Genomic DNA, 20,247 nt, shown 5'->3' on the forward strand with positions numbered 1-20,247 from the left:
TTAATAATTTTGTGAAAAACATCATTTACAATTACATCACTTAGTTCTTGGTTTTTGGATGTTATTACTATACTTGTATCATCAGCAAAAAGAACTAACTTTGCATCTTCATCAATGTGGAATGGTAAGTCATTAATGTATATCAAGAACAGTAAAGGACCTAAGACCGAACCCTGTGGGACCCCGTGCTTGATAGCACCCCAGTTTGAGGAATCAGCTGTTTTAACATTACACGAACCACTTATTTCAACTTTCTGCATTCTTCCAGTTAAGTATGAATTAAACCATTTGTGCACTGCCCCACTCAAACCATAATGATTTAGCTTATCTAAAAGAATTCCATGATTTACACAATCAAAGGCCTTTGAGAGATCACAAAAAATACCAATGGGTGATGTCCGGTTATTCAGAGCATTTAATATTTGATCAGTGAAAGCATATATAGCATTTTCTGTTGAAAAGCCTTTCTGAAAACCAAACTGACATTTTGTTAGTACTTTATTTTTACAAATATGGGAGGCTACTCTTGAATACATTACTTTCTCAAAAATTTTTGATAGAGCTGTCAGAAGAGAGATTGGGCGGTAGTTGTTGACATCCGACATATCCCCCTTTTTATGCAATGGTTTTACAATGGCATATTTCAGTCTATCAGGGAAAACACCCTGCTCCAAAGAGCTATTACATACGTGGCTGAGAATTCTACTTATCTGTGGGGAACAAGCTTTAAGTACTTTGCTGGAAATGCCATCAATTCCGTAAGAGCTTTTACTTTTCAGTGAGTTTATTATTTTACTGATTTCAGAGGGAGAGGTTGGTGGAATTACAGCTGTTTCAAACTGTGCAGGTATGGCCTCTTCTATTAATAGCCTTGCCTCTTCTAGTGAAGATCTAGATCCTATTTTCTCCACAACATTTAAAAAATGATTATTCAAAATATTTTCAATTTCTGATTGTTTGTTAGTGCACTTGTCATTCAATTTTATTGCACTAAAGTCTTCCTGTGCTCTTGGTTGCCCTGTTTCCCTTTCAATAATATTCCAAATTGCTTTAATTTTATTATCAGAGTTACTGATCTCAGACATGATACACATGCTTCTGGACTTTTTAATAACTTTTCTTAGTACCGCACAATAGTTTTTATAATATTGAACAATTTCGGGGTCAGTACTCCATCTTGCTGTTAGATACAGTTCTCTTTTGCGGTTGCAAGATATTCTTATTCCTTTAGTTAGCCAAGGTTTTTTATATGTTTTCTTGGAATTATGTTTAACTATTTTCTTGGGAAAACAATTTTCAAATACCCTTAAAAATGTATTGTGAAATAAGTTATATTTCAAGTTTGCATCGGGTTCCTTATACACTTCATCCCAGTCTAGCTGCTGTAGGCTTTCCCTAAAGTTTGCAATATTTATATTGTTAATTGAACGCACTGCTTTGAAAGTCTGATTTATTATACTGCATGGAGCTATGTCATGTACTGTAACAAGCTGTGCACTATGATCTGAAAGACCATTCTCAACAGGATAAGCATTTATGTCCTTAAACTTATCTTGGTCTATAAAAAAGTTATCTATCAATGTACTGCTGTTCTTTGTTATCCGAGTAGGAAAATCAATGACAGAGCTCAAATTGAAAGAACTGAGTAATACTAAAAGGTCATTCTTCCTATTACACTCTTTCAGGGAATCAACATTGAAATCCCCACAAATGATAATTTGCTTCCCCCTGTCTGACAGATAGCACAACAAAGCATCCAAGTTTTCCAGAAATAGCTGGAAATTCCCTGAGGGGGACCTATACACTGTTACAATTATGAAAGTGCCATCCTTTAGTTTAAGTTCAGTGGCACATGCTTCCATATGTTGCTCTACACAAAATTTTTTAGTTTCTAAATTTTTTGCACTGTGGAAGCTTTTGACATATATGGCAACTCCTCCTCTCATCATATTATCTCTACTTACATGTGCAGCTAATTTGTACCCATTGATGCTAACCTTTTGCATATCAGTGACAATGTGATGCTCAGACAGGCATAGTACATCTATTACATTCTCAGTTTCTATATCTTCTAAACAAAGCAGAAGCTCATCAATTTTATTGTTCAATCCCCCAATATTTTGATGAAATATACTAACATTTTTCATTTTACTTTTGCAACTATCTTGAACTTTTTTGACATCTTTAGTACTTGCATGGCTGAGTTTCCCACTGGACACTGATCTTACACTAAAAAAGAGTTTCCACCATGAGATGTAGTTCCTCCCCCCTTTAAATTTCCTGCTATCAGCCCAGCCAGTTTACCCTTCCCTTTCCTGTTGAGGTGTAGGCCATGTCTAGTATAGTCCCACCTACAGAGTGAATCAACACGAACCACACCAATGTGTGACCCCGCACCAGATCCAAGTAGCCGTTCCAACTCCAAATTAACTCTCCTGACAGAAGAGGTCAAATGAGGTCGGTCGTGGCGCTCCAGAACCGACACAAACCCAACACTGGTATGATTCGATGCCGATGCAATCTTTGCCAGGTCACACTCTATGCTGTACCCCGGATCTCTGTCAATACTGTTGCCCGGCCCACCCACAATAACCACGGTGTCTTCCTTAGTAAAACCTTTACATAGTGAACCTAAATCCTCTGTAACCTGCCCAAGTTCAGCACTAGGTTTGAAAAAACTTGTGACCTGGTAATCCAACCCTAATTCATCCTGCAGAAGTTGGCCCACACCCCTAGCATGCGAACTACCTAGCAACAAGACTTTCTTTCTCTTTGCAGACTTCCCTACATTCTTAATCAATTTGCTGCTGAAAGCTTGTTGAGCCCTGTGTACATCTACTTCTGTGAGAGGCTCATCAGTTTCTGACTGAGGCAACAGGTCAAACCTATTTTGTACATTAATAACAAAGCGGTCAGAAGAATTTCTTGGCCTGTTCCTCATGCCTGTTGCCACTTCCCACCCCTGTTTACCCTTCTCCCCCCTTAACCTGCCCAGTTCTCGCCTAGCCTCATCTAACTCAGCCTGAAGGGCAGCAATTTTCCCCTCCTGTTCCACAATCTTCCTATCTCTACTGCATAGCCTACAGAACCACTGATGAGTCTCGCTCATTTTCCCAATTCCCACGCCACTACAGTCGCCCCAATGAAAAAAGTTACTACATCCATCACACCAGACCCCGGAGCTAACGATCCTACGGCACGTCAGGCACTTTACACTCATGGTACAAATCTATTTTAGTGACAGAAAGACAATTAAGTTACCGGAAAACAATGAAAATACGTGTACGAAAAATTAGGCCTACTCGCGACTATGTAAACAGTGGTTCAGAAGTTTTTTACTGGAAATTACTTAAGAGATGACGATACTCTACAGATATAAAGGGGCAGCAAACGTATTTAGCACACTAAACTATCAGTAAATGCACTTAAGATTGCGGTATGAAGTTTAATCTGAAAACTCAAAAGTTCGGCCTGGCCGCGATATGTAAACAAAATGAACTTTACGTGATTACTGTGAAAATACGCGAGTAAGACAAAAACCTTTAATGGTATGCTTGCAGAGCACTATAATTAACGTAATAAATTAGTTTCAAGTGTTAAAAAACAGTTTATTACTACTTAAATTACTTATCTTGTACAAGAGCTGTGACTCAGACGTCCGTGTAGCAGGCGCAGGGCTACCACCATGTCTTTGTAAGGGCTGTCCAGCATTCCTGGTTAAATTATTTGCAATGATAAGTTTTTTACCAGGCAGGGGTATTGATCCCATGGTCAACCCCCAAACTGGAGTGTCAATATTTCACACCGTCTTAGCTCCCCTAGTGGCTTGAACTAATCTAAGAGCCCTCCCTACCCCGTGTTGGGAACACACCTCATATGGCTTCTATACTGGAGCCAATTTGACCTTGCCAGAAGCTATGCTATCCTCCCCAGCTTCGTCAAAACTCACAAGTAGCCCTGCACAGCACAGAAGGTTCCATCAAAAAGATTTTGAGAAGACAAAACTTCATCATATTGTACACACCTTAGTGACAATATTAGACATTTGTGTTAATATGCAAAGATATGACTAATCATTCTTCCTGCTCACTTTATGTTCAAGAACTGGGAAGTGGGTGGCATGGTATCTAACCAACATAAGTGCAACCTCTGACATACAGCACATCTGGCAGCTGTTCATCTATCCTTATTGAACATTTTGGGTTTTGGGACATTGTTGGCTATTGACAAGGAAAGAGATCTGCCACAATGAATGAGTAAATATTCCTATGAGTCTTCTGTTTCCATTCCAATCTCTGCCTATTCTTATAAGATCCTGCAAAGTAACTTTCCAAATTTTTGCTTCCTAAATTCCCAGTGATTAATCCCTTACTAAATTTGATGCTTGTTCCTCCTACTGAACCAAGACGAATTTCAATGTGCTTTTGTCATTTATATCATTCTCCCATCCGTTCGCAAGTAGGTAGCTGTTTCTCTGTTTGCATATCTTCATTTGGCATTGAGTCATGAAAAAGAAGTAAGCGGAAGTTATTTATCCTTTTTTAAATGAAATCATTTCTGCTTTTGGCTGCTGAAACATTATTTATCTGTTTAATTTGAATTCTGTGATTATGGACCTTATTAGCTGCAGAACAACGTGATAAGCAAAGTTACAATAAAAATGGGATACATGTGTAACATGCACTAATTTACAAACAGTTTCAGTAATAATAATAATAATAATAATAATTGTGATTAAGCCCATTAGGACTGTACAAAGTACTAAGAGGTAAGCATCTGACAGAGAGAGAAGCATTTGCCTTCCTCTCTTCAGACCATGCTGTCCCAGTCTTCTTCTTCAGTTTTCCCTTCTGTCAACTTGCCATTTGTGAATTTTTGACCTGAAGATTTCACAGTTCTGAACATCATCTGGAGTAATATTTGCCAATTTCAGACCAGTTTTGATCATCAATTTAATCATGTCCATTTCAGCTTTGTTCATATTGTCAAAAAAAATCACTTATTTGTTTTGTAAGTCTGTCTGCATTCACTCTTTTAATGTGATCACACAATTTTAATTGCATTTTCTAATGTCATTATGTGTATTTGTGTATCCTTTGTCTTCCTAACTGTTTCTGAGATGTCATTATCTGTGAGGTTTGGGTTTAGATTTATCCTACAATTTTGCATTCCTTTTTCTCAATGTTTTCAATGTCTTTTTTTCCTGTTCAAAATAAGTGCTTCTGATCCAAAGAGACATTTTGGGTTACACTATGGGTCAAAAGTTTTCAGTCACCTATCAAACTATGTATCTGTGGTTAAAACAATGATTTCATTTCGAACATTCGATTATATCTCCGTTCTCATACTAAGACAAGTACAGTAAAACTCCCAGTAACGGACATTTCCCAATAGTGGACTCCTCTCAATAGGGGACATTTCAAAACCCTCTGCAAAATAATATTAGTTCTTATGATAAAATTCTTCTGAACAGTGGCATTCTCTATTATAGAAATGGACACTGAAACATATCCACCAACAACAATTAAAACTTCCAAATACAAGACAGGTTGAAAGGAAAAGAAAGTTTTAAATGAAACAGTGGCAATAATTAAAATGCATTTGAACATATTGTAAGTTAAAATGTGTACTGTTTGTGTCTTCAAATGAGAGAAGTTAAGTACGGCATGGAGTCTACGCAAAGGAGAAGATTAATGTAGAGAAACAGCCATGAGGTTTTCTGGTGGAAAAACACAGATCAGTGACATTTTAAGTAACAAAAAGGACATTCTGAATTCATGGACTGGAAATGATAACCTTACCACTTAACATTCTTTTCCTCATACACCAGGCTCAAAAGTTGACAGTCTGACTTCTGAATGGTTCTACCATGCTCGTAGCAATAATTTACCTTTTAGTGGATTGCTGATCCACGAGAAAGCACTCACAATCACCAAGGATTTAGGATTTCATTATTTTAAAGCTTTTGTAGGCTGGCTTGACAAATTTAGGAGTAGACACATCTCATTTCTAAATTGTGTGGTGAATCCAATTCAGTGGATGTCAGATTGGCAAAAGAGGATAACAGGAATTTGAAAGGGTTATGAAGAAAGAAACATTAACTGTGATGAGAATGGTGGTTTTCTTCAGAATTCTTCCCTGTGAGACAATGGCCTGGTCAGGAGGCAAAATTTCAAAAGAATGGCTCTCTATTGTATTGTGTGTTAATACAATTGGTGAATTTCTTAAAAAAGCCTTTGATTATTGTTAAGGCTGTGAAGCGTAGATACTTCAAAGGTATTGTCTTGAGTAAACTGAACATGGAGTGGTATGCAAATAAATGTTCTTCAATAATGCGGGCAATAATGACTGAGTGGTTGCTGGAGTTAGATAGAAGAATGGAAAGGAATGGAAAGAAGAGATACCACTTTCCATTGCCACCAAACTCAACTTCACATTGTCGATCACTGGATCAGGGGTTTATTCAAAATTTCAAACTGTTTCACAGCCAAAAAGTGTTAAGAGAGATTTTCTCTCTAATGGACTATGCTGAATCTGGATATGAACTTCGAAAATCTATAAGAGTGTTGGATGCAATTCTGTGGATTTCTTCAGCCTTAAAACATGCACCACTGGCTACAATCAAGAACTGCTTCAAGAAGGCAAGTTTCATTTTTAATGACCGTGCTTCAGTGATCAACAGTGATGACAAAGAAAAGAGTCAAGATATATGAGCGTGAACATCAGACTTTAGTAGAGGAATTTTTTGTTGGATTCGAAGAATGTGTCAATATTGATGATGTACTGTTCACAGAAAGTAAATCAACTGGCATAAATGAACTCATACAAGAGCTGCATCAAGAAGGATGTGCTGATAACAGGATGAAGATGACATAACTGAACTGTATTTTACTCCCCTTTCAAGTACACAGACTGTCGAAGAGGTACGGAAATTGAAACACTTAGTGAAAAGTGATGATTATGAGAAACCCAGTTTAGTATTAGCAGTTGAAACACATTTTAAGAAAGCAATTATAAATGACACTCTGGTTTAGAAAAAATACATGATTATTTCGAACCAATATTGCAAAAAATGTTCAAACGTGTGTGAGTTCCTAAGCGACCAAACTGCTGAGGTCATCGGTCTCTAGACTTACACACTACTTAAACTAAGAAACTTCCTGGCAGATTAAAACTGTTTGCCCGACCGAGACTCGAACTCGGGTACTTTGCCTTTCGCGGGCAAGTGCTCTACCATCTGAGCTACCGAAGCACGACTCACGCCCGGTACTCACAGCTTTACTTCTGCCAGTATCCGTCTCCTACCTTCCAAACTTTACAGAAGCTCTCCTGCGAACCATGCAGAACTAGCACTCCAGAAAGAAAGGATATGCGGAGACATGGCTTAGCCACAACCTGGGGGATGTTTCCAGAATGAGATTTTCACTCTGCAGCGGAGTGTGCACTGATATGAAACTTCCTGGCAGATTAAAACTGTTTGCCCGACCGAGACTCGAACTCGGGACCTTTGCCTTTCGCGGGCAAGTGCTCTACCATCTGAGCTACCGAAGCACGACTCACGCCTGGTACTCACAGCTTTACTTCTGCCAGTATCTGTCTCCTACCTTCCAAACTTTACAGAAGCTCTCCTGCGAACCATGCAGAACTAGCACTCCTGAAATCTGCCAGGAAGTTTCATATCAGCGCACACTCCGCTGCAGAGTGAAAATTCTCATTCTGGAAACATCCCCCAGGCTGTGGATAAGCCATGTCTCCGCAATATCCTTTCTTTCAGGAGTGCTAGTTCTGCATGGTTCGCAGGAGAGCTTCTGTAAAGTTTGGAAGGTAGGAGACGGATACTGGCAGAAGTAAAGCTGTGAGTACCGGGCGTGAGTCGTGCTTCGGTAGCTCAGATGGTAGAGCACTTGCCCGCGAAAAGCAAAGGTCCCGAGTTCGAGTCTCGGTCGGGCAAACAGTTTTAATCTGCCAGGAAGTTTCATATCAGCGCACACTCCACTGCAGAGTGAAAATCTCATTCTGGAAACATCCCCCAGGCTGTGGCTAAGCCATGTCTCCGCAATATCCTTTCTTTCAGGAGTGCTAGTTCTGCATGGTTCGCAGGAGAGCTTCTGTAAAGTTTGGAAGGTAGGAGACAGATACTGGCAGAAGTAAAGCTGTGAGTACCAGGCGTGAGTCGTGCTTCGGTAGCTCAGATGGTAGAGCACTTGCCCGCGAAAGGCAAAGGTCCCGAGTTCGAGTCTCGGTCGGGCAAACAGTTTTAATCTGCCAGGAAGTTTCATATCAGCGCACACTCCGCTGCAGAGTGAAATCTCATTCTGGATACTTAAACTAACTTTTTCTAAGAACAACACACACACACCCATGCCCGAGAGAGGACTCGAACCTCTGACAGGAGGGGCTGTGCAATCCATGACAAGGCGCCTCGAACAGCATGGCCAACCTTGCAGAATGTATGAAAGACATTTTAATTCTATATTATACTAATGTATGATGATTTCTTAATGTAGTACTGTACTGAAAGATAAATTTTCACGAATTTACTTAATACAGTACATAGCAGTACACTACCTTTCTCTCCACAGCACATTGTACGTACTATATTGTATACTGTCTATTTATCAATTCCTGAATAAAGAACACTTCTTAAAAGCAGACACTTTTATTTTCCCCATAGATGTCCATTACTCAGATGCTTTACTGTATAAACAAGTAAAATGCCTCTGTTGTGTATTTGAATGGTTGTTTGCATTGAGGAGTGCTAATGAGTATCCACGATAACAATGACATACTGGCGACAAAGCAAGATTTCCATGATCTAGAAGAAACTGAGTAACATCATAAAGTAAAGATAAGTTCATATGTAGAGTAAACATTGGATGACTTGTACAGCACCTGTAATATGCAAGAAAGTAAATAATATGTGAGCAGCCCCAATCTCTGTCTCAACAGTGCAATGCTGTCTTCTTGAACAAGGTCTGAAGGAGTGCATAGAGACCAAAAAAGCCTTTATTAAGCAAACAAAATAAGGTTAAAATATTCCAATGGAAAAAAAGAAAAAAATATAGAAAGAAAGAAAAACTGGAGCAAACAGCAATGGTCCAAGATTCTATTCGTGGACAAATCTGAGAATGAAGTATTTAAAAGCCATTGTCAAACATATGTTTGTAAACTTTGTGGAGAACACATGAAGAGTCAGTGTGTGAAGCCAAAAGTGAAACATGGTGTGGGGATGTTTTGCAGTTGCTAAAGTTGGTGATCTAGTGAGAATTTCTGGGACATTAAAGAATGAAGGATATCACTGTGCATAAGGTACGTCAATAGAAAAGAGAAAAGTAGGGAACTGATGAATATGATTTGGCCAAGTCTGTCACCTGACCTGCATGCCATTGAACTCTTATGGAATCAATTTGACAAGGTGGCCAGAAAACTGAGATCCTCTGATGTTGAAGGGCTATGGAATGATTTAGAGATGTGTTGGACTGCAATATATGCAAAAACAGTACAAATTCTTATCTACAGAATGCCAAAAATTTGTGCAGCTGTTTGAGGGCAAAGGGTGGATACTCTGAAGAGGCTAAAATCTAAAATATATTGTATTGCACTTAATGATAGAGATGAAATATTTACTTGGTTGGTCTATTTGGTTTGTATGATTTGTATGACGTGTTTGTACATTCAAATGAAGTATATAGTTTTTAGCGTGGGTGAACAAAAACTTTTGACCAATAATGTAATTACTGTGTTGTAATGCCTTAGTTTTGTGAGCTTAGGGATACATTTCTTGTTGTAGATATTTTGTTTAAGTCGGTATGCACTTCATATCTTTTGGTATCTAATTTAATTTTTTAATCTTTTCAAAAGATATGTGGAGACCATCTTTTCCTGCAATGTCTTTGGAAGAATTGAATCTGATTTTGGGCTGATTAGAGGTTGCAAGATAATATTGCTAAATCACCTGCAAATGCTAGGTAATCTGTAGATTACTTGTCTCTGCTTAAATTGACTGGCTGATCAATTTTGAGGATTTATTTCTGTTTGTGCCATTCTAGGATCACTTTCTCAAGGAAATTCTGATAAGGGAGAGAGACAGCCCAGCTCCTTGTCTTATCAAACTTTTGATTTTGAAAGGATCTGAGAGTTCCTCCACAAAATTAACCTCAGACTTTATATTTGTCAGTGTTTGTTGTATGACTGTGAAGGTTTTCGGGTCTAGACCTTTTCTTTTTAATATTTGGAATTTTCATGGTCACCCGAGTCTTGCGCTTTCTTGAAATCAACAAATGTGCCGACTAGGTTTGCTACAAATTCTCCAATGTCTGAGGATTAGGTTTAGGTTCATATTTGCTCTGGACATGAATGGCCTGGTCTCTGTCAAAAAGATAATGAGATAGAATTTTGTATGCAACTGATTTGAGTGAGATTCCCCTGTAGTAATTTACATTGTGCTATCTCCCTTCAAGAGTTATGAATTAGCATCAGTGTCAGGTTCTTGTGATGGAACCTTTGGTTTGGTTTTGAATAGTTAAGTAGTTCTTTGAAATATCCAGAAAGTTCTCTGCAGTTTTCTTGATTGTATAGAACTATTTCTGCATTTTCTTTCTTGAAGCAGAGACTTTGTGGTTGATTTCTTGTGAGTTTAGTTTTGAAGTTCTTATAGAAATTTCATGTGTCATTTCATTCAAAGTCTTTCTTGATTTGAAGTAGTTGATCTTTTTATATTTTCTTTTGGGCTTTCTGTTTAATTTTGAAGTATCTTTCCAAACCATCAGGAATGTTTTGAAGTTGTCTTCTGTCTTGTTGCTGTTTCAACTGTTGTATGCGTCCTGCTGAGACTGAATTGTGTACTCACATTCTTCATTCTACCAAGGGTGCATTTTCCTTTTTTTCCAGAGAAATTACTGTTTGTGCAGCTTTGATCAAGTTACTTTTGAGGTATTGCCAGTGTCTTGACTTGTTTTTTCTCTAGCTCTTCCATGAGAGATTGTTGGAGCCTGCTAGTTTCAAATTTGAGGATTAGTGTCTTCATTTTTAAGAACCTCTGAGGTTTTACATGTCATTTTATGCTTATCAGGTAATGGTCCGAGTCTATGTTTGCACCTTTTCTCATTTGGACCTTCATAACTTCTCTGTAGTTTGAATAATAGATTGCTAATGGCCAATTTGGAATTCATCAATGAGCAATTTCAGTGATCTCAATGTCATCTATTTTGATCGTTTCTTTTTGAAATGTATTGATATAATTTTAAGGCTGAATACCCTGCAGAGCTCAATTAATCTTCATCCAATTTGGTTCGTTCATTTATATGCTGGGAAATTTCCAGTTGTTTCTCTGTACTTTCTTCCTTTGCGTAGTTATGCACCGAGGTTGCGTAGTAGGGTTTTGAGATGGTTTTGTTGAAATTTAGATGCTATTTCTTCTAGTGTTTCCCATGACATCCCTACCTTTTAGCAGTTCATTTTATTTTCAGTGTTGATTGGCATGTTTGCAATGATTAGTGTGTAGTTTCATTTGCACACTTCAAGGTGACTGTCATTAGTCTGCTGTTTACAGGTTTCACATTTGTCGTGGAGGTATGTCTTTTGTGACAGAAAAAGCAACCGCTAAAAGTGTTGTGTTTCTCAATATTTGTATATCCATTTTACTTCTGAAAAGTCTTTAGTTCCCAAAATCCACTGCATTCTCATTGGGCAGTTTTGTGTCTTGGAGTGCCAGTATTCACATTTTTTGTGCATTTTATGGTTTGCTCTAGTTAGTGCAACTTTTCTGTTCTTGACAGACTATTTACATTTAGGGTGCCAAAAAAGGTTTCCTCGTTTGGGCGAAGTTGGCCGGAGGACTGCAATTCCCTCTGTTTGACAGCCTAGATGCCTCAGAATCTGATAACTGAGTTGTACTGTTCTTGACAGCAGTTGATTGGTTACCACCTGCCACACCTCACAGTGTTGCATCAAAGTTAAGTTTTTTATGATTGGAATATTAATTCTAAGACAAGAATACCAGCTGCATCTCTGCTAATCAGATGTAGACCACTTTGCCCCTTGTTACAAGACAGAGGCAAAGTGGATTTTGCAGGATGTAAAAATAACAACTATTATTATTATTTCTTTCTTATCTCAGATGTTATGTCTGGTCTAAAGTAGAAAGTGACATGGACCTTGATCAAGCGTGACTTCCTTTTAACTATATGGTATATGTTATATTGCATTTAGGAACTTTCGGGTAATTGAACATGTATCAATAATTACGGATTTCTGTAGTTGTATATATAAGTTTGGATGTAGCTGTATTGCATTGATGTACTGGTGGATATTGTGTGGTATGACTCCTGTAGTTGATAGTATAATTGGTATAATGTCAACTTTATCCTGATGCCACATATCTTTGACTTCCTCAGCCAGTTGGATGTATTTTTCAATTTTTTCTCCTGTTTTCTTTTGTATATTTGTTGTATTGGGTATGGATATTTCGATTAGTTGTGTTAATTTCTTATTTTTATTGGTGAGTATGATGTCAGGTTTGTTATGTGGTGGTGTTTTATCTGTTATAATGCTTCTGTTCCAGTATAATTTGTATTCATCATTCTCCAGTACATTTTGTGGTGCATACTTGTATGTGGGAACGTGTTGTTTTATAAGTTTATGTTGTAAGGCAAGCTGTTGATGTATTATTTTTGCTACACTGTCATGTCTTCTGGGATATTCTGTATTTGCTAGTATTGTACATCCGCTTGTGATGTGATCTACTGTTTCTATTCGTTGTTTGCAAAGTCTGCATTTATCTGTTGTGGTATTGGGATTATTATTATTATTATTTTTTATTATTATTATGCATACAACAAATGATGCTGGAATGTGATCCTAGATGGAAGTACATTGCAAACATAAAAAATTCTGCATACTGAATGAAAAGCAGAATTTCAATATTAATGATAATCCACCAAAGCTGGTTTTTCTTTCCCTTTTTATCTTATTTACTGTTACTAGTTTTGTGTGATTGCTCATTCTCAAGAGATACCTGGTCACAAACTCAATTTACTGACTTTATTTACCTTCGAACATTTCACTTGTTACTGGTGTAATTATTTACATATAAAGCTATGATACATAAAGTACATAAAAGTACATGGCAACCATTGACCGTCGGTAACTGCCACCTGCCAAGTGCAGAGAAAATTGTCTTTGGACTCTGTGTTCTTGGGACTGTGTGTACTTTTCACTCTGGGGGTGGGGATGTTGAGTTGTTATTGTCTGAAATGTTTTTCCTGTGTCTGGTGTAATTATATGAACCATAATAAAGTGCCCGATCGTAATTGTGCTTGAATAATTGGAAAAACTGATTGGAAAGAATAGCTGGGAAAATGTCTGTGCACAATCTTTGTTGAACTTTGATTTGATTTATTGGTCCAGTTTTATCATATAGCACAAATTGTGCAATTGATATTGGACAGATCAAAGGTAAGTTACAATAATACATAGTATTAGCAATTAAAATAGGTACCTACTACAATTAATTTTGTTACTTATTCAGAAATTCTCTGACAGAATAGAAACAGTGCTTTATTAGAAAGCCTTTAGTTTAGCTTTAAATATTGGACGAGTAGTATTTTTTATTTCCTCTGGTATCATATTGTGTAGTATTACACCAATGTTAATTATGCTCCTCTGGTAGGTGGTTGTTCTGCGATACTTTTGATGTATATTTGATTCCCTTCTGGAACTATAGTTGTGTACACTTTTGTTCTGTAGCAGTTTGCCTGTTTTTAGGAGGTAGTCCCTAGTGAACAAGATAGTTTCATAAATGAATAAACTTTGAACATTTAGAACACCAAGCTCAGTAAAATGAGATTTACAGGACTCCATCTTTTTAAGACCACAAATTATTCTTTGAGCTCTTTTTTGCATTCTAAAAACCTTTACACTGTGAGTTGAGTATCCTCAGAAAACGATCCCATATCGGATTAGTGCGTGGAACTGTGCATAGTATGCCTGCAGTACTGTTTTTCTTGTGGTAGCCTTTAAAATTCTTAGGCCATAGCACACAGAAGAAAGTTTTTAAAGAGAGGTTGAAATTTTTTGCCAAGGGGTTTGCTATGTGGTGAGCACATGCTTTTAATATGAAATCAGGTACTTCATCAAGACCACTTGACATTTTATTGCTTAATGATTTAATTTTACTTAAAATTTCATTGGGGTTGTTTTATAAGTTTATGTTGTAAGGCAAGCTGTTGATATATTATTTTTGCTACATTGTCATGTCTTCTGGGGTATTCTGTATTTGCTAGTATTGTACATCCGCTTGTGATGTGATCTACTGTTTCTATTCATTGTTTGCAAAGTCTGCATTTATCTGTTGTGGTATTGGGATTATTATTATTATTATTATTATTATTATTATTATTATTATTTATTATTATTATGCATACAACATACACGTACATAGAAGCATTGAAGGTCACTGACTTGCTGGAGAAACTTGGGACTGTTCTTTGACAGTGTACTTGAATGAGGTCTTCAGTTAGTGAGGTAAAGTATTCATTAAAATTTTCCACAACTGAATTTGGGTCTGTGACTTTTGAGCCTTCTAGTGTTAATGATACATTCTTTTTCTTTGGCACTGAACTACAAGTTTCTTTCTTTGTAATTCTCCACGTGGATCTCATTTTGTTAGATGAGTTTCTTATCAAATTGTCATTCCACATAATTTTTGCCTCTTTGACTACTCTACCATAGATACTTTTGTAGGCTTTTGAATAATCTGCGAATTCTTGGGTTACTCTAATACTTACAAAAGTACTGCAGAAATCTGTTTCTCTCACTGGAAATTTTTATGCCTATAGTTACCCATTGCTTATTATTGTTAGGTTTTGCTGTTTTTACTACTTTTGGAAATGCTACATTAAAATAGTGAACAAAGATGCTCTGAAAACTCGTATCAACAGACCTTTACTGTTATTACATTCAAGGTCAATAAAGATAATTTGGATTCTGTACTGCTGCTTGCAGTAGCGTGCAGTACCAAATAATCACAGCAATCAGTGAAATTGTCAATTGCCACAAGAAGCACATTTCAGTATAATTAAACCAAGTTCAATAGGTACCTATCCAGTTTGAGTCATTACCTTAACATTAATTCCATTTTGTTTAGTCTTGATTGTGACAATGTTGATGCAGGAATGCTCCTCCAGAATATCGTGTAAATTATTCCTGTCTTCACTGAACTTCTCGATGCAGGATCCTGGCAGTGAGTGCAATGATGAATAGATAGGGGTTGATCTTATAACCGTGTGAATAGATACTCCGTTTCTAATAACTTGTTATAATACTTTCAATGAACAGTTAAAATACAAGTTTTTAACAGTGCTGGTACAATGGATCCAAGCATACATCTGTACACTACCACTTCCCAAACGAAAGGGTGAAGATACACGAGTTACCAAAGTGAAGAGCATATTTCTTACTTTGTTTCATACAGATTTTTAATGATGTATCAAAACATTAACCCTGCCACAAAACAACTCGTTAATTTACCTTTGGCAATGTCTACAACTCTCGTGGTTTACTTATAAGAAAACAAAGGAATGAAAAAATAATATGATTCATTACATTGAGACAGGTGAAATACTCCCACACTTCAAGAAGAATATAATAATTTGAGTCCCAAAGAAAGCAGGAGTAGACAGATATGAAATTACCGAACATCAGATTAATAAGTCATGGTTGCAAAATACTAACACAAATGGAAAAACTGTTAGAAGCCCACCTTGTGGAAGATCATTTCGGATTCTATAGAAATACTGAAACACATGAGGCAATACTGACCCTACTACTTATCTTAGATGATAGATTAAGGAAAGGCAAACCTAAGTTTCTAGCATTTGTAGAATTAGAGAAAACTTTTGACAATGTTGACTGGGATATTCTCTTTCAAATTCTAAAGGTGGCACGCATAAAATACATGGAGCGAAAGGCTGTGCATAATTTGTACAGAAACCAGAAGCCAGTTATAAGAGTCAAGGGGGACAAAAGGGAAATAGTGGTTGAGAAGGAGGTGAGACAGGGTTGCAGCCTATCCTCAATGTTATTCAATCTGTGTATTGATCAAGCAGTAAAGGAAACAAAAGAAAAATATGGAGTAGGAATTAAAATCTATGGAGAAGAAATAAAAACTTTGAGGTTTGCCAATGACATTATAATCCTGTCAGAGACAGCAAAGGACCAGAAAGAGCAGCTGAACAGAATGGACAGTGTCTTGAAAGGAGGATATAACATGAACATCAACAAAAGCAAAACAAGGATAATGGAATGTATTGAATTAAATCAGGTGGTGCTGAGGGAATTAGATTAACAAACATAACACTTAAAGAAGTAGACGAGTTTTGCTACTTGGGCAGCAAAATAACTGATGATTGACAAAGTAGAGAGCATGTAGACTGGCAATCTAAATGTTTCTGAAGAAGACAAGTTTGTTAACATTGAATATAGATTTAAGTGTAGGGAAGTCTTACCTGAAAATATTTGTGTGGAGGGTGTCTGTGTATGGCAGTAGTACATGGACGATAAACAGTTTAGATTTGTAGAGAAATATGGTGCTACAGAAGAATGCTGAAGATTAGATGAGTTGATCACATAACTGATGAGGTGGTAGTGAATAGAATGTGGGAGAAGAGGGATCTGTGGCACAACTTTACTAGACGAATGTGTCCTACCGACCTGACGTTCGTATGATCGGTCAGTATGACACATTCTGAGGCATCAGGGGATCGCCAATTAAGTGCTGGAGGGATGAGTGGAGGGCAAAAATCGTAGTGTGAGATCAAGAGATGGATACACTAAGCGGCTTCAGAGGGATGTAGGTTGCAGTAGTTATTCGGAGGTGAAGAGGCTAGCACAGGATAGAGTAGAACAGAAAACTGTATCAAACCAGTCTCTGGACTGACGACGACGACAAAGGGGGTGCTTTACCAGCAGAACTGCTGGCAGTGTGGTAGGGAAAGTCGGGTCGCCATTGGTGTTTCCTGGGCAATGGTATGGTGTGCCGTCCGTCCGTCCCCCAGTCGAAACGTCAAAAGTCGCAACTTACGGTGTTTTAAACGCACTATAGTGTGAGCGGCTGAGCGCGCGACGAAGTCATCCTGATTGACTGACTAAAGTTACGTCTCCTGTGCTCGCTGTAGTTTGCTGTTTAAATCACGGGTCCTGCACCGGTACGCTGATTGGCTGACAGTGGGAAACTCAGCAGCCGCCATCTTATGCCCGTTTTACACGGGACGTGCGACGCGAACAAGAAAGTCGCCGTCTACTGCAACGCTCCACAGGACAGGCGGCCCAACTAAGAAAAAGCGTTTACGTGGTGCATGCCTGTCTAATCGTCTGCTCTAAGTATCTACAGTTTTTGTTGTCAACTCCCAACAAGTGAAACGACGGCCTAAATTTACTTCTCGTGATTATCAAGCATTTTATGTCGTTTTGTTATTATTACTATATTTAATTCTATTTTAGGACACCGTGTTTAGTTGTTTTCTTGTAGTTTAGATGAAACGTAAGTCACATGTGTAAACGACCTCACTACAAAAGCTGGAAATCGTGGACAAACCAATAGAAATGTTGCTTTTCTGTTGCCAATGTTCACTAGATTGACTCACGTTTTCCTTTCGTGAGAAGCCACATTACCAGCGGTGCCAGATAGATTCGGGTCACTGGTTTACGTTTACCTCCTCATACAAGCATGTTATCGTTCAAATTCCAATAAATGCTTCCCACCCCTTAACTGTTTATGAGATGGACGAACCACAATATTTAGTTGAGCAGGAGACAATTCACAAAGAGCGTCGCGCTGTTTGTCATGTGTGTTCCCCACGTGATCGTTTGCGTAAGTGCGCAGTACTTAAATACGCGTGAGGTAGGATCTGTCGTATTCCATCTAACAGCCATCGTACGCGTGAGTTTTGCCAAAGTGGCACCGTCTGGTGTCTACACGACGGAGTCTGTCGGAACCGGTGCATGATGGGTAATCTTGCTAGTCTACACATCCCATGAAGAAAGGGCTTTAATTTCAATGTGTGTGTGTGTGGGGGGGGGGGGGGATTTCGTATTCATACTAGCGTGTTCCGAAAAGGGGCAGTTTGAACGACACAGCAAAGAAAAGATCTCTCCAAAACGCACCGTTAGTTATCGGATAACGGTATATAAAATTTTTACCGTTTTGTTTTTCTCACGTTTCATACCCCCGTAGAAACCTTTATTATGGGTAAACAGAACGAGCATGAAGTATATGTAATATAAGAACTGAATGACAAGAACAGATTGCATTAGACTCATAGGAAAATTAGTGGTGTAGAATATAGAGCACTGGATCGCCAATGATCTATGTAAACGGATTAATATAAGTGAGACTGAAATAAACAGCTGCTGACATTTAAAGAAAGACGTATAAAAACTGGCGGGTAATTTTACGCGAACCAAGCTTGAACGGATACAAAAATGCACAAAATAAATGTTTTAATTAAATCACATACTGATGCTCGTTACTATGTTTCCTCCCAAACTGACATGAAGCATATAACGTAAGGTAACTTAGCGTCATTATAATACTGAACCTACAACTAGTTGGCTGAATGCCTTAATGAAATAACCATTTACAGAAGATTACAAAAGTTTGCTGTCAAAGTTACCAAATGTTTTTGCAGTATTCGTAATTCTACTTGAAAGGGTGTCAACATCAGCAATTTACTGAAAATGCTCTTCTCTGAACAACTTACTTTCAAACTGCCGCTTTCTGTACTGATGAATTAGACGTGCAGGTGATAATGTTGTATAAGCAATGCGCTCGTGAATAAGTGATACTGTTCTTAAAAGACAGAGGCTCATTCTGGCAAGCTGTAACAAGTAATTTAAATGAAATTATATGCCGCAATTGCAGTTCAAATTTCGAAACCACAGCCAAACAATAATAATAGCAAAGACATACTTCTCACAACATGAACTGCGACAGAGAATTGTTAGAATAGTATCTTTGGTCTCCGTGAAAGAAATCATAAGACCGACATTGTTTTGTCCACTTTTTACGTAGAGCTATTCAATCGCCATCTATTGAGATTATCGGAAATTAAGTTCCAACAGACGGGATGAGGGGTGAATTGTGTAGCGTAAGTTTAAGGCTTAAAAAACGTTGGGACGGTTCTTGCGGACGCATAAGTTTGTAATGCACATACGACTTAAGTCTGAATATTTGAAAAATGGTGTAGTTTAATATCTCCTTACCTGAGTTTCATGTATTGGTATTATTTAGATTGCATGGAGTAATTGTGCGATATTGTACTCTTTGTCAAATCAGCGGCTGTTTTAATGTTTTGAATAAGTGCGGGATGACTTTTGTAGTAAACGGTGGATAACCAAACCTAATAACAAATGATGTACCTGTGTTCTAATGTCAATCTCTTAATGATATCACATTCGTTGCCAGCAATGTTTACTAATAACTTTAATCCATTACGTGCTTCAGTTTTTGCGTGTGTGCTAAGTACACAAGGAAATTCGTAACCGACGGTAGCTACCCTTGTTTGTACCCAGTTATACTGCAACAGTTCCTTGTTATTGGGTTCTATCGTGTTCAGTGATTTCATTGTATGTTACGAAGTTTGTTTTTACTGGAGTCTTGTTGACGAGTGAAGCGACTATGCAAAGTGGGATGAAACAATATCTGTTTTTTCATGCAGCCCGTAAGCATAACTGAAATGTCAATATTTAGCTTAGATGAAGAATTACATATATTAACTGCAGCATGTAGGCTACGGCATTTTCTCACTATTCCACATCTAAATAAAGCTGACTAATAGTACTGGTCAGTTAAATAACAGCCCAGTTGGTCTTGGATTTGTCTTAAATGATAGATGTTGCAGTTATTGATTTGACATTTTAATCACTGACATCGACATTTATATAAGACATACAAATGTGTAAATACGTCTTGAGCTGAAAATTTGTGTATGTGACTTTCACTGAAATCTTGTATTTTACGAGATACCTGTTGCCATTAGAAGCAGTCTGTACATTTGTGAAATATTGTTTGAATCTCATAATGCATTTTCTAGAAGTTGTTACATGACGGATATCGTGTTTATTGATAGGTAAATGTGAATTATAACCACAGTGTGGGCACTCAGTCTCTGATACCAGTTCTTAAGCTGCTGTTCTTTTGTTAAGCAATTACTTGACTTATTTCTGCAGTAAACTTCTTTTGAGTGTGTG

At 37.7% G+C, this 20,247-nt stretch overlaps 2 protein-coding genes across 5 annotated transcripts in view; one reads left to right on the plus strand and one right to left on the minus strand.

The window, feature by feature from the left end:
* The window catches only part of LOC126284120 (uncharacterized), a 424,622-nt gene extending 405,657 nt beyond the window's left edge, over nucleotides 1-18,965 (minus strand). The window contains exon 1 of one of the 2 annotated variants that reach the window (XM_049982826.1): nucleotides 18,759-18,882. In XM_049982826.1, coding sequence (XP_049838783.1) covers nucleotides 18,759-18,867 — 109 coding nt within the window. In that variant the 5' untranslated portion in view covers nucleotides 18,868-18,882. Of the gene's footprint in view, nucleotides 1-18,758 lie in introns of both variants that reach the window. The other variant, XM_049982851.1, reaches the window with a different exon arrangement.
* Nucleotides 17,913-20,247, plus strand: part of LOC126284113 (angiomotin-like protein 2) — a 143,350-nt gene continuing 141,015 nt past the window's right edge. The window contains exon 1 of one of the 3 annotated variants that reach the window (XM_049982800.1): nucleotides 17,913-18,007. The gene's annotated coding sequence lies outside the window, so the exon portion shown is untranslated. Of the gene's footprint in view, nucleotides 18,008-19,008; nucleotides 19,719-20,247 lie in introns of those variants that run through there. The other 2 variants (XM_049982792.1, XM_049982780.1) reach the window with 2 other exon arrangements.

Source organism: Schistocerca gregaria, chromosome 1 (assembly GCF_023897955.1).
Source record: "Schistocerca gregaria isolate iqSchGreg1 chromosome 1, iqSchGreg1.2, whole genome shotgun sequence".
Taxonomy (NCBI): Eukaryota; Metazoa; Arthropoda; class Insecta; order Orthoptera; family Acrididae; genus Schistocerca; species Schistocerca gregaria.